At 50.0% G+C, this 15,354-nt stretch overlaps 1 protein-coding gene across 2 annotated transcripts in view; it reads left to right on the forward strand.

Annotated features, from left to right (window-relative positions):
* Positions 1–15,354, forward strand: part of KIF7 (kinesin family member 7) — a 183,508-nt gene that overhangs the window by 81,460 nt on the left and 86,694 nt on the right. For both annotated transcript variants that reach the window (XM_075345929.1, XM_075345930.1), the window contains exons 9-10: positions 4,271–4,395; positions 5,675–5,830. In XM_075345929.1, coding sequence (XP_075202044.1) covers positions 4,271–4,395; positions 5,675–5,830 — 281 coding nt within the window. The remainder of the gene's footprint in view (positions 1–4,270; positions 4,396–5,674; positions 5,831–15,354) is intronic.

Below are 15,354 nucleotides of genomic sequence, written 5' to 3' on the forward strand. Positions count from 1 at the left end.
GCTCGTTGACACGTCGTTCATTTTCATAAAGTTGTTCCTCCTTCGACCCGCCGGTTGTTCGTCTTTCCCGAGGCAGAACACATCGCTCCGTGTGACACCCCGGGAACAACGAACACAGCTTACCTGCGTCCCGCCGGCAATGAGGAAGGAAGGAGGTGGGCGGGATGTTACGTCCCGCTCATCTCCGCCCCTCTGCTTCTATTGGGCGGCCGCTATGTGACGTCACTGTGACGTTGAACGTCCCTTTCCCTTCAGGAAGAGGATGTTCGCCGCCCACAGCGACGTCGTTCAGGAGGTAAGTATGTGTGGCAGGGGTAAACTACTTTGTGCGCCACGGGCAACAAATTGCCCTTGACGCACAAACAACGGGGGCGGGTGCGATCGCACGATATATCAGCCCGTGTACCACCGGCCTAACAGCTTCTGCTGATACTCCTGCATACATGAGTCCCTTTCTATGGCAGGAATTATTTTGCCAAATTTTGACTTGTACCGGGGAACTAAGAGTGTGGCAACCCAGTAGTCTGCATTACTTCGAATTCTAACAATCCAAGGGTCATGTTGTAGGTAGTGCATCAAGAAAGCGCTCGTGTCTTGCGCATCCAGGAGGACCAAGTCCTTGCTGTGTTGGTGGCGGCGAGGTGAGAATCATGCTGCCTTCCTCTCCACCCCCCAACCTCACACAACAGAAATGTGAACAAGGTCTCCCTCATCTGCTGAGTCTTCCATGCCCATCGCCAGTTCGTCCTCCATTTCTCCTGGGCTCCTGCACCTTCCTCAACAGTTTGGCTGCTACCATGCGCCCTTGTTAATCCCTCTCCCCCACCGTCCCATGCCTGCCACCTTGGTGCTGCTGACCGTCTGGACCTTGTAGATCTTGGTATCCCTTCCGCATATGAATCCTCATGTACTTACTCCCCTTTCTCTTGTCCCACCACCTGACTCCGAATACCGTTTAGCGTGTGCTCTAGCATGTAAATGACTGGAATTGTCATGCTGATAATGGCATCGTCAGCGCTAAACATCCTCGTCGCTATGTTGAAACTGTGCAGAAGGGTGCATAGGTCCTTGACCTGAGACCACTCCAGTAGCGTGATCTGCCCCACCTCTGTATCTCGTTGGCCCAGGCTATACGTCATAACGTATTGCACGAGGGCTCGGCTGTGCTGCCACAGTTGCTGCAACATGTGGAGAGTTGAATTCCAGTGTGTCGGCACATCGCATTTCAGCCGGTGAACCGGCAGGCGGAAAGACTTCTGGAGCGATGCAAGTCGTTCAGCTGCGGGGTGTGAACGGCGGATGTGAGCACATAGTGACCATGCCCTCTGCAGAAGCCCACGTAGGCCGGGATAGTGGGTTAAAAATTGCTGGACAACAAGGTTCAACACGTGAGCCATACAAGGCACGTGTGTCACATTGCCCCGGCGAAGGGCTGCACCCAGGTTTGCAGCATTGTCGCACATGGCCTTCCCTGGCTGCAGGTTGAGTGGAGACAACCGATGCTGAAACTCTGTCTCCAGAGCTGACCACAACTCGTCAGCTGTGTGACTCGCATTTCCCAGACATTTCAACGTAAAGACCGCCTGATGCTGTTGAGCTCTGCTGCCAGCATAGTAAGGAGGTGTGCGGGATTCCTTGTGCGCAGTTAGGCTATGTGCGCACGTTGCGTACTAGCCCTGCAGATATTTCTGCAGCGATCTGAAGAGCACATGTGCGCTTTAGATCGCTGCAGAAATGTCCGTAGTGAGCGCCGATTCCATGCGCTCTGCCTGCAGCTCCTGCCATAGACAGAGCAGGAGCTGCCGGCAAAGCGCAGGAAAGAAGTGACATGTCACTTCTTTTTGCGCAGCGCTTCGGCAGTAGCCGAAGCGCTGCGCTCTTAGACGCCACGTGCGCACGGCCCCTGCACAATCTCCATAGACTGTGCAGGGGACGCTGGACGCATGCAGTTACGCTGCGCTACAAAGCGCAGCGTAACTGCATGTATTTACGCAACGTGCGCACATAGCCTTACAGCGCGGGTGGCCTGACCAGACAGGCTTTAGGCGGGGGTGGATTACCCAGATGAGGTGAAAGAGGCAGAAGCAGTTGTGGAACTTCTACATACAGAGGATTGACGCACAACTCGTGAGAACTGCAAGACTTGTGCAGCAGACCCTTCTCCATCTCTCACCATAGTTACCCAGCGCCCAGTCAGCGACATGTAACGCCCCTGTCCATGCTTAGTGGTCCAAGTATCTTTTGTGAAATGCACCCTGTCACACACACAGTTTCTCAAGGAAGCGGTGATGTTGTGTGCGACATGCTGGTGTAGCGCAGGCACACCTTTCTTGGAGAAGTAGTGGCGACTGGGCATCTGGTTCCGGGGCACTGCGAAGGACATAAGGTTTTGAAAATCCTGTGTGTCCACCAGGCGGAAAGGCAGCATTTCTGTAGCCAACAGCTTGCAGATGCTGAAAGTCAACCTCTTAGCTTTGTCATGGCTAGGAGGAAATGGTCTTTTACTTGTCCACATCTGAGGGACCGAGGGCTGGCTGCTGTGCTGAGACGGCGTTGAGTAGGGTGTCCCTGGCAAACTGCTGGTCTGTGAGGAAAGTGCAGGCGGAGACATAATGTTGCCTTCATCCAAAGGTGGTGCTCTCGATGTCTGAGAGAGCTCAACACAAGCAGCTGTTTCCACTTCCAAAACAACTGACGACCTGCCAATCACACTGCCTGTTGCGGGTAAAGAGGTGGAAGGTCTGCATCCAAAAACTTGTGTGACTGCTGTCCCCACAGTCACAGAGGATGAAGAGCACACTGATGCACTTGAAGGGGCAGATGGTGGTTGGCCAGCTCTGCTAGGCCGCATTGTAGCACAGTGAGCTTCCCACTGCAACTTATGCTTCATATCCATGTGACGGTTCATGGACGAAGTACTCAAACTAGTGAGTTTTTGGCCTCTACTTAGAGATTGGCGACAAATCTTACAGATGACATGAGTTGGGTGATCCTTTGCGATGTCAAAAAAGGACCAGGCTAGGCAAGGCTTAGAGCCCATGTGACCTGCAGAGCCACCCCGACTTCTGCTCAGAGGCAGAGTTGTGCCTGAGGATGCAGTTGTTGACGTGCTTCCAGTACTCCGTCTCTGTTCACTGATACTATGCCCCAAAGAATTGCCTGGACTACCTGCAGTTACAATTTGGCTAATATAAATGTAGAGGTGGTGTAGCTTTCTTGACAGCAGTGGTACATCACTGACTATCACAGGCACTGATACTATGCCCAAAGAATTGCCTGAGCTGATTTAGACAGACGCTGTGAAAAACCCTTGTACAGCGCTGGCATAGACCTGCCAAGCAAAAATGGCTATGAACTGCTCAAATCTAGCCCTGAAAAAGGCTAAAGTTACAAGTAGTCCCTACTCCCTAAACTGATGTCTCGATTGCACTGTATAACTGTATAGCGCCCACAGCAGCAGCGGGAGCGGTGAGTGACACACACCCGCAGCACTGAGATAATGGCGGCGATGGGGAAAATGGCCGGGTCTTATAGGGCAAGGACATGTGACATGCACAGCCAATGAAACATGCCCTTGCTTGTCTGGCAAAAATCCACTTTGCTGTGTGTGTGTCTGTGATTGGCTGACAGCCTGGCCCGCCCCACTGGACGCGCGGTTAGGAAAAAAAATATGGCGCTCTCCATTTTTTTCAGCACTCAGCAGCACTGATCTAAACCCCGTCCCCCCCCATACACTATACGCTGAATTTTGATATCATTATTAACAGTGACTGACAGTATTACAGTGAAAAGCCAGCTAGTAACTGGCTACGCTTTTGGTGATCGAACCGTTATCAAACGGTAAGCCGAACGTGAAACAAATCGTTCGAGTTCATCGAATGACTCGAACACCGCCCAAAACAACTCGAATTTGAAATTGGCGAACGGCTCGAATCGAACATCGCTCATCTCTAGTTCTCAGCACCGCCCTCTTTCCAATGCAGAATACACCAAAAATCTCACTCCAGACAAACCCTTTCATATGGGAGCCACCTTAGCAAGCATCTTATTGCATTTTTTCAATTGTCAGCTTTCCCAGACGTGTGACAAGTTCTTATCATATGGCACCAAAAGGTGTAAAATGTTCTCCCAATTTGTGACACAAGGGACTACCGGAAGATCAAGAGACTTGATAGATCTGATAGATGATCTATCTTGAAGTTCCCACAAATAATTTCTTATTGTAGTCAATCAATAAATCTATAGAATTTGTCACTGTTTCTCACTCCAGGTCTAAAAAGCTGTCCAGAGTAGATATGAAAAGCTTTGTGACATCTCCTAACCAGAGATATCCGACACCTATTCAAGACAGTGAGGATGAGGAGGAAACCTTGCTAGACAGAAACTCGTCTGGATGTAAGTATAGATTTATAACATCTACTTAGAAATGTCTCATTACTACCCAAGGCAAATAACAATCTCCTGTTGGCATATCCTTCCACCCTCTCATTATATCGGCATTAGTTTATCACAAAACAGACCAAGGTCCATACAGAACGGGTTCTAAAATCGCGGGCTATTCTGGCACTAGTGGTGCATTTACAAAGTCTCATATAACTAGTGCTATTCTAAAACCTTCAGTGATTCATTTAAAGGGAACCGGTCACTAGGTTTTTCCCTATAAGCTGCAGGCACCACAGTGAGCTCGTATATACTGCATTCCAGAATAGTGTATATAAGAGCCCAGGCCGCTCTGTAGAACATATACAACACAATTTATTATACTCACCTGTTGTCCGGTCTGATGGGCGTTGCTGCTCTTGGTTCGGCGTCTCCTCCATCTTGTGCAATCACTGTCCTCCTTTCCAGCCCCATGTGCATGACGTGTCCTTCATCATCCACAGAGAGTCTTCCATTGTGCTCCTGCGCATGCGCACTTTGATCTGCTCTGTTGAGGGCAGAGCAAAGTACTGTAATGTGCAGGCACAAGGAAAGTTCAAAGATCAGGGCAAATCAAAGCGTGCATGCACAGGAGCGCAATGGAGGTTTCTGTGTAGATGACATAGGACGTGTCATGCACAAGGGGTTGGGAAGGAGGACGGTGACTGAACGAGATGGAGAAGACGCTAGACCTGAAAGCAGCGATGCCCATTGGACCCAACCGCCCACCCCAGGGCGAGTATAATAAAGGTCTTTTTTTTTTTTTTTACGTTCTACAGAGCGGCCTGGGAACACATATATACAGTATTCTAGAATACTGTATATAAGAGCTCACTGCTGGCCGTATCTTATAGGGGGAAAACCTGGTGACAGGTTCCTTGTATTGTTATTAGTAATATAAAAGGATACAACAAAGGTATGGTCATTAGGACAAAAAACATTAGTAAACAATGTCCTGAAAGCTTGCCTAACCGTGCATCACAGAAATTTACATAGACCTCATACAGAGCCATGTTACATTTATAGCTTGTACATATTATTATTTTCATTGCTATCTGCAATTATGCTGTCCATGACATGTTGGACATATCATTTGTTAATTTAGAATAGATCCCATGAGTTTGGGCTATAATGTCACACATGGAGGTATTCAGATCCCTCCTTATAAAATGCAGTCTATTATTTCCTTGCTGACATAAAGATAATTAAACTGAATCCTTTTTTAAATGTCTCATTCCCTTTCTGTTATTTACAGCTCAATCGAAAAAGAGAGGACACTGTGTACCAAGAGACAGTCCTAGTCCAGGAAAAGACTCCAAGTGGAGACTGCGTCAGGCCCAGCAGAAGATCCGGGAGCTAGCCATCAACATCCGCATGAAAGAGGAGCTTATTAAAGAACTGGTTAAGACAGGTGAGACTTAGGCTTTCATCCCTCCGGAGATAAGCACTTATTAAATTCACTCATACAGACCTCAATAACAGCGTGTTACTCTAGTGAAAGAAAAGAAAAAATGTCCAGCTTCCGGAGTAATAGTAAAACTGCTGCAATTGTATTTACGGACGTGAAAATTGACACAATGACAAAAATAGGGAGCCCATATGCGGCACAAGGCTACGCGTTTCGAACGCTGCCTGCTTTCTTTGTCAAGCCTAAGTGAATAACTGGTTAAGAAGAACTGGTTAAGACAGGTGAGACTTACGCTTTCATCCCTCTGGAGATAAGCACTTATTAAATTCACTGATACAGACCTCAATAACAGCGTGTTACTTTAGTGTTGGTTCTCTGTAGCCTTTAAAATGCAAGATTGGTTACTCATTTTCATGTTTAACTTGCAGACTTCAATCAACAAAAATTAGCCGACTACTCTGCGATGATGAATAATCTGCTAGGTTTCTTTGTCGTACAAGCTGCCGTGCTAAGTCTTTGTTGCTGCAGTTGTTATTCCCATAAGTTACACATTTGGGAAGCACGCATTATCATATGGACAAAAGTAAAGCCTGCTTTACACCTTACAATTTCGCATACGATATCGTATGCGATGTGACCCGCCTCCATCGTATGTGCGGCATGTTCAATTTGTTGACCGTGTCGCACAAACGATTATTTCCCGTCACACGTACTTACCCTTCCATACGACCTCGATGTGGGCGGCGAACATCCACTTCCTGGAGTGGGAGGGACGTTCGGCGTCACAGCGATGTCACGTGGCAGCCGGCCAATAGAAGCGGAGATGAGCGGGACGTAAACATCCCGCTCACCTCCTTCCTTATGCATTGCCGGCGGGAGCCGCGGGACGCAGGTAAGATCTGTTCATCGTTTCCGGGGTGTCACACGGAGCGATGTGTGCTGCCTCAGGAACATTGAACAACCTGACGTTCAATTTTTAGTAATTGAACGACGTGCGTGCGATCAACGTTTTAACGTTCAATCGCAATCGCACGGAGGTTTCACACGCTACAATGTAACTAACAATGCCGGATGTGTGTCACTTACGACGTGACCCCACCGACACATCGTTAGATAAATTGTAGCGTGTAAAGCCCGCTTAAAGAAAATAAGTTGTGTGCACTAAACATCATGAATTACTACAACATTAATGCCTGCTTACAAGGCGTTCGGTGTAACCTCATGCCAACTTGTTGCCTTCCTCCAGACAAGGCATATTCTACAGGCTTTAAAACAGTAAACACACTGATACTCACCCTCCCCGAGTCCATTACTGCTTCTCTACCGCAGTTCTGATCGTTGTTTATTTGCATGCCGTTTACATTGACAAAGTCGCTGAGCTCAGTGATTGGCTGCAGTGGTGATGTTCACTGTAGTCGGAATGTCAACACTGCAACCAATAAACAAAAGACAGGAGCATCGGCAGAGAGGCGGAACTGGACTTTGGGAGCATTCATAGAGGGGTGTTGTATTGCTTCAACATGGGCAAGCCTTTATAATAAAAGTATTCCTAAGTTTCCAGATTTGGTTATGGTATGTGTAGGTGTCACAGAAGCATTCCTTGCAAATATCATGGTTTTCTTACTGTATGTGTAGAAGACACGTGAAGGCCTAGAACATACGGCGAGTAAAATGGTCCGAGTGGAATGCTATAGAAAATTGGATTCCACTCTGACCAATGTTACTCTATCAGGCAGTTCCTGTCTACGATTTGTTTCTCAGCCCTAATCAGACTGCGAAAACAATTGCAGCATGCTGTGAGTGTCAGCAAGTCTCAGATCAATCGCACCCATACAAGTCTGTGGGTGCGTGGGAAGCATCGGACTGGACTCGGATGTTATACGAGTGCAGTGCGATATACGCGTCAGTTGACAATGGAGGAGATGGAGAGATCAGTCGCATGACACTCTGCTCACGCATCGGATGCCACACATTTGTGTGGCCCCAACCTTAACATGCTGATTGTATTACTATTTGTGTAGCGGGCCCTAGGATGTGTTTAACGGAGAACGGAAGACAGAGAAGCTGCCGGTGCTTTGAGCAGGTAAGCACTCAGTGACTCGAAGATGCAGGGAGACAAGAATCTGCAGGGGAGAGGAGCCGCATAAGATGGGAACTATATGGGCAAAAGAGCCACATGGGACAGGATCTGCAGGAGAAAAGGAGCACATGGGATGAGATCTGCTGGGGAAAGAAGCCATGATGGGATCTGCAGGGGAAAGAGGCTATAATGGGATGGGATCTGCTAGGGAAAGAGGCCATAATGGGATGGGATCTGTAGGGGGAAAGGAGCCACATGGGATGGGATCTGTAGGGGGAAAGCAGCCACATGGGATGAGATCTGTATGGGGAAGGTCACCCGTTCCAATTTTATCAGGGCTCCTTTAGTAATAATTTTTAAAAATTGTAGATAAACCGTTAATACAATAAGACTGACAGTGACTGGAACAACTGGTGCTGGACAGGAGAGTGACGGTACAGGAGAGTAAGAAGGGGAAAGAGATTTTACTTTAAATTGTATTTTTTTGGTTGTGGAAAGTGCGTGAAAATGGGTGTGGCTAAAAAATGGGTGTGGTTACAGAATGGGTGTGGTTTTCAAATGGGCGGGGTTTACAGAGAACCTGTTGTTAAAAATTTGAATCCCATCCCTGAGTATAAGTGATAAGACGGTTTTATTTTTCAGGTCACCGTGATTTCAGCGATACCACATTTACATAGTTTATGTTTTGCTGCTATCACACAGTAAAAATGCTTCTTTATAATTTGTTTTTTGTCGCCATATTCTGAGAACTGTAACTTTTCTTATCACAAGAACAAATAGGGAAAAAAAGCTGAATGATGCAAACAGTGTATACAGGAATGTGAACGTGCATTACTGCTTGGAAAAAATATGAAAAAATGAGATACTTGGCAGATAGAAATGCCCAGTTACCACATCACAGAGCACCTCTCCACTGGGTCCTAACCTAGTGAATGCCTCTCTTTGTGTCAAACCTGACCTCTCTTATATACAAGTGCATCTCAGTAAATTAGAATATCATCAAAAAGTTAATTTTTCTCTGACGCCTCATTGGGGGACACAGGACCATGGACCATGGGTGTTATGCTGCCTATCCATAGGAGGACACTAAGTAGATGCAAAAGCATAGCTCCTCCTCTGCAGTATACACCCCCTGGCCAGGCAGTCTCAGTTTTAGCTTACTGTCTATAGGAGGCACTTCCTTTCAAGGTTTATTTTTTGAGGGCGACTCTTTCCTTCTGGGACCGATCTCCCACTACCATCAACGGGCGGGAGCGTGAAGTGTTGCCTACACGTACCCCCTCCCGCGACGCTGGAATCCTGGGCTGGACGACGGGTTCCATAGACACCGATTTTCCAAAGCCCAGGGCAGAGGCACAATTCCTCAGCCCCTCTTTGCAGTCTCTGAGTTGAATATGGCACCGTTGTGACCGGATTCAGCAAGCTGACTCTGCTATTGTCACTGCCTGGATTGAAGCAGTGTTTAAGGTGAGATCCCCCCTGACTGGTTTCCCAGACAAAGGGAGAAAAGGCTGTGCAGGAAAGGCTCCCAGGGCTGAATATACAGTATTTATTACGAGAAAGTCCTTGGCTAATGCAAGGAAGAGACCCCCAGGAATCCTGAACACACAGTGTTAACTTTTCCCTAGCTTGCTGGCTGGAGGAGGGGGGGGGGAAGTCCCTCCTGTTTGCAAACTCCTGCACAGATAATTTCCCGGGGGGGATTGGCTGACTAGAGGGCGAGGGAGGAAAACTATCAGAAGCTCCTTTCCCGCCGTTTTTTACAACCCTCAGCGGGGGGGGCACACTGACTACTTCTTCGCGCTCTTTTAGCGCTAAGCCCCCCCCGCGGCCGCGATAAGCCCCGCCCCCCCAGGAAAGCGTGGGAAGATCTCCAGCCATCGGCCTAGCATACTCCTATCAGGAACATGCAGAATTCAAAAGGCACCAAGAGGGGCTAAGGCTCACATAGTCTATTATTCAGCCTGCACTGCCTGCCACGCTGAGCTGCCACGTAAACACACCTCTTCTCTCTGTGAGTCCTGTGCCCCTATACCCCTCCAAGACTCCCCTGCCACCACTGCCGCAACAGTCAGCCCAGAGCCTAGGGCTCCCAGCCCACCGGAATGGGCACAGTTTGTGTCCCAATCCAGGAAAAACTGTCACAGAACCTGGTGCTGGCTATGCAATGTCGTCCTCCACACCCTTCTGGGTCCCTGGATGGAACGCAACCTGAGGATACCCCTATGGAGAATCCTTCTGAGGTAATCCGGGCACATGCCTCACCGGTTGCAGTGATCAGGAAAAGAGCACACGGCCGGGTGTCTCCAGCGGGCTCTCCCTCGGGAGCACACAGGGCAGGCTCTCCCACACGCTTCACGGCTTCTGAAGAGCTGGAGGAGGGAGAATGCTGTTTGTACCAGGAGGATTCCTCGGTTTCAGCCTCCCCAGATGATCAAACTCCAATAGACTCCCTTATAGCAGCAATCAACCAAACTCTGCATGTGGAGGATCCCCCATCCACTACCACTGACCATGCGGTCTCCTTTAAGAGGGCAAGGAAACTCCAAAGGTTTTCGCTGATCACCCTGAGTTTCAGGATATACTCACAAAGCAAAGGGAGAAGCCTGACAGGCGCTTCGGTAACCGAAAACTCATGGAGACCCGGTACCCTTTTGCGTCACCTGCCCCTAAGGGCTGGGCCGATCCGCCCTCGGTCGACCCCCCGGTCTCCCGCCTTACCACAAACACGCTCCTGTCTTTACCCGATGGTTCTTCCATCAAGGACCCGACAGACAGACAGGTGGAGCACCTCGCCAGCTCTGCTTTTGAGGCTGCGGGTTCCTCCCTCTCGCCCTCCTTTGCCTCTGTGTGGGTTGCAAAGGCGATCTCGGTCTGGGCAGAATCCCTTAACACTTCACTTGAGGAATCCCAGTTCACTCATACCTTCACAGATGTAACAGCTCAAATTGCCGCTGCGGCGGAGTATCTCATGCAGGCCTCCATGGATGCTGCTACCTGCGGAGCGTTTGCCGCCTCAAATACCATAGCCATCCGTAGAGCTCTCTGGCTCCGACAATGACAAGCGGGGCCTCCGCTTTTTCCAGACCGATTGGCGAACGTCTGGACAAGCTCATTTCTGATGCCACGGGAGGAAAGACTACCTTCCTCCCCCAGCTGAAGTCCAGGACGTCCATCACCAGACGTCCACAGTCCTCGTTCCGCTCCTTTTGGAACTCATTTGGTTGGTCGACACCCCATGCTGTCCACGCCACCAGCCGCGGACTATGCAGGGACCGACCTTCTCAGCTCTCCCCGAAACCTACTTCGTCATGGCAGCCTAGACCGAAACAGATCAGGACTAGGGAGACTCGGCCACGACGTTTTCCCCCTCATGACTCCTTCGGCGCCCCGGAAGACACACTCATTGTAGGAGGTCGACTGCGGCTCCTTCAACACATCTGGGCTGCCGCCTCAGACGACAAATGGGTGCGAGATCTTGTTTCTTCCGGTTACCACATAGAATTTCGGACCCGACCCCCGAGTCGGTTTTAACAGCAGGAGTGATAATACCTGTCCCAGACGACGAGAAGTTCGGGGGGTTTTATTCCAACCTCTTTGTGGTCCCCAAAAAGGATGGGTCAGTTTGACCCATCTTGGACCTCAAACACCTTAACAAGCATGTGCACGTACGGAGATTCAGAATGGAGTCCCTAAGGTCCATTATTGCATCCATGGTCGAAGGGGAATTCCTCGCATCCATAGACATCAAGGACGCGTACCTGCACATACCCATCGCCCCAGATCACCAAAAGTTCCTCCGCTTTGCAATTCAGGACTCCCACTTTCAATTCGTAGCTCTACCCTTCGGCCTTGCCACCGCACCAAGGGTCTTCACCAAAGTCATGGCGGCCGCCATGAGCGTCCTTCACACCAGGGGAGTGGTCGTTCTCCCTTACTTGGACGACCTCCTCATCAAGGCCCCCTCCTTCCGCGACTGCTCAGCCAGCGTACAGATCACTGTGGACACCCTGTCCCGCTTAGGGTGGCTAGTGAATCTGGACAAATCATCCCCGGTCCCATCACGATCCATCACCTTCCTGGGCATGTCTCTGGACACCCGTCGGGGCTTGATCCTTCTCCCTCAGGACAAGGCGATCACTCTTCAACGAGCGGTACGCTGCCTTCTACGTCCTCCGTCTCGCTCCATTCGATTCAGCATGAAAGTGCTCGGCAGGATGGTGGCGGCTATGGAAGCAGTACCCTTTGCTCAACTGAACCTCCGCCCACTGCAGCTAGTCCTTCTAGCGGCCTGGGCCAACAGCCCCTTCTCCCTGGACAGACATCTTCACCTGACGCCTTCAGTCAGGTATGCACTCCGCTGGTAGCTTCGGTCCTCATCCCTATCGAAGGGGAGATCCTTTCTTCCAGTGAACTGGCTGGTCCTGACCACGGACGCCAGCTTCCTAGGCTTTGGAGCAGTGTACCGGCACCACACTGCTCAAGGACGTTGGACGCCCCCGGAGTCTTCCCTACCCATAAACACCCTGGAACTCTGCGCGATCTTTCTCGCGCTCAGAGTGTTCTGCCCTCTGCTAGCGGGTCGTCAGATTAGAGTCCACTCGGACAATGCAACAGCTGTAGCCTATATCAATCGGCAGGGGGGCACCCGCAGCAAAGTGGCTTATCTCGAGGCCCACAAGATCCTCAGCTCGGCCGAATCAATGGGATCAGTGATATCAGCGGTACACATACCGGGGGTAGAGAACTGGGCAGCAGACTTTCTAAGTCGCCAAGGCCTGGCCGCCGGAGAATGGTCTCTCCACCCAATGTGTTTCTACACATCTGCACTCGCTGGGGCACACCAGACGTGGACCTAATGGCCTCAAGGTTGAATGCAAAGGTAACCGCGTTCATAGCCAGGTCACGCGACCCGCAGTCCATCGGCGCGGATGCTCTAGTCTGCTCCTGGCACCACTTCCGCCTGCCTTACATATTTCCACCTCTACCCCTGCTGCCGCGGGTGATCGGGAAGATCAAGACAGAGGGAGTCCCGGTGATACTGATAGCACCGGACTGGCCCAGGCGCGCCTGGTACGCCAAATTAGTACAAATGCTCACAGACGCACCGTGGCGCCTTCCAGACATCCCGGACTTGCTGACCCAAGGGCCCATTTCCCATCAGAACTCCAGAGCCCTGAAGCTGACAGCATGGCCATTGAGACCTGGGTATTAACAAGAGCGGGATTCTCCCCCGCGGTTATTTCCACCATGATCAGCGCTCGAAAGCCTGCTTCATCCCGCATTTACCACCAAACGTGGAAAATCTTCCTTTCATGGTGCAGAGAAACTAATGTCCAGCCTATGCCTCTGGCCATCCCCAGAATTCTCGACTTTCTACAGTCTGGCTTGGAAGCGGGGTTGGCTCTCAGTTCCCTTAAAGGGCAGGTCTCAGCGCTCTCAATATTCTACCAATGCCGCCTGGCTCAAAAACCGCAAGTCAAGACCTTCCTCCAGGGCGTTTCCCATCTAGTTTCCCCGTACAAACGGCCGCTGGACCCATGGGACCTCAACCTCGTTCTGGATGGTCTCCAGAGGTCTCCCTTTGAACCCCTCAAGGAATCCTCCCTTGCTCTTCTGTCCTGGAAGGTAACATTCCTGGTGGCAATTACGTCCATCAGACGGGTTTCGGAGCTAGCGGCACTCTCTTGCCGTGAGCCTTTCCTGATCTTTCACCAGGACAAGGTGGTTCTGCGCCCCCTTCCGAATTTCCTTCCAAACGTTCTTACCCCGTTTCATTTGAACGAGGACATTGTTCTGCCTTCATTTTGTCCACACCCAGTTCATAGGGTGGAAAGGTCTCTGCATTCGTTAGACCTCGTCAGAGCTCTCAGATATTACATATCCAGGACAGCCCCCTTTAGGAAAACGGACTCTTTGTTCGTCATTCCTGAGGGGCCTAAGAAGGGACAGGCAGCTTCAAAGGCGACTCTGGCTCTCTGGATTCGCTCTGCGATCCAGGAAGTCTACCGCCTGCAACTCAAGCCTATTCCTAGTGGGCTGCGGGCTCATTCCACGCGAGCAGTTGGCGCTTCATGGGCCATTCGGCATCAGGCTTCAGTGGAACAGGTGTGTAAGGCTGCGACCTGGTCTAGCCTACATACGTTTTCAAAGCATTACAGAGTCCATACCCAGGTTTCAACTGAGGCAAATCTGGGTAGGAAAATTCTGCAAACGCCAGTAGAGCACCTCTCTCAGTAGGCGCTCCAGGCTGTCTGGGACTGGTTCCTAGTCCTTGGGTTGTGTTGTCTTCTTTTATGTTTCCCACCCATGGACTGCTTTAGGACGTCCCATGGTTCTGTGTCCCCCAATGATTCGTCAGAGAAAAACGGATTTTTGTGTACTCGCCGTAAAATCGTTTTTCTCTTAGCCATCATTGGGGGACACAGCACCCACCCTGTTGCCCTGCGGGGACTTGGTTCTCTCAGTACCTTATTTGGTTTTGACTCTTCTTTTCTCATGTTCCTCTGTTGAGAAGTTTTTTACTGCTTTTTTTCCTCCTACTGCTTGTGTACTAATACTGAGACTGCCTGGACCGGCCAGGGGGTGTATACTGCAGAGGAGGAGCTATGCTTTTGCATCTACTTAGTGTCCTCCTATGGATAGGCAGCATAATGGTCCTGTGTCCCCCAATGATGGCTAAGAGAAAACGATTTTACGGTGAGTACACAAAAATCCGTTTATTTCAGTAATTCAATACAAAAAGAGAAACTCATAATATATAGAGTTGTTGCACACAGAGTGATTTATTTCTGTTAATGTTGATGATTATGGCTTACAGTCAATGAAAACCCGACAGTCATTGCCTCAAAAAATTAGAATGTTTAAAACCAACTGAAAAAATGATTTTACACTCAGAAATGTTGGCGCCTACTGCAAAGTCTGTACGGTAAATGCACTCAGTACTTGGTCGGGGCTCCTTTTCCATGAATTACTGCATCAATGCGGCGTGGCATGGAGACGATCAGCCTGTGGCACTGCTGAGGTGTTATGGAAGCCCAGGTTGATTTGATAGCAGCCTCAGCTTGTCTGCATTGTTGGGTCTGGTGTCTCTCATCTTCCTCTTGATAATACCTTATAGATTCTCTATGGGGTTTAGGTCAGGCGAGTTTGCTGGCCAATCAAGCACAGTGATACCGTGGTTTTTAAACCAGGTATTGGTACATTTGGCAGTGTGGACAGGTGCCAGGTCCTGCTGGAAAATGACATTTCCATCTCCAAAAAGCTTGTCGGCAGAGGGAAGCATGAAGTGCTTTAACCCCTTAACGACCGCCGATACGCCTTTTAACGGCGACAAATTTAGGGTACTTCTTCCGATCCGCCGCTTTTTAACGGCGGTCGGAAAAAAGGGTCTAGCGCCCCCCAGAGTCAGAAAATTTCCGGGGTCTCAGCTGCCGGGGGTAGCTGA

This window comes from Anomaloglossus baeobatrachus, chromosome 4 (assembly GCF_048569485.1).
Source record: "Anomaloglossus baeobatrachus isolate aAnoBae1 chromosome 4, aAnoBae1.hap1, whole genome shotgun sequence".
Lineage (NCBI taxonomy): Eukaryota > Metazoa > Chordata > Amphibia > Anura > Aromobatidae > Anomaloglossus > Anomaloglossus baeobatrachus.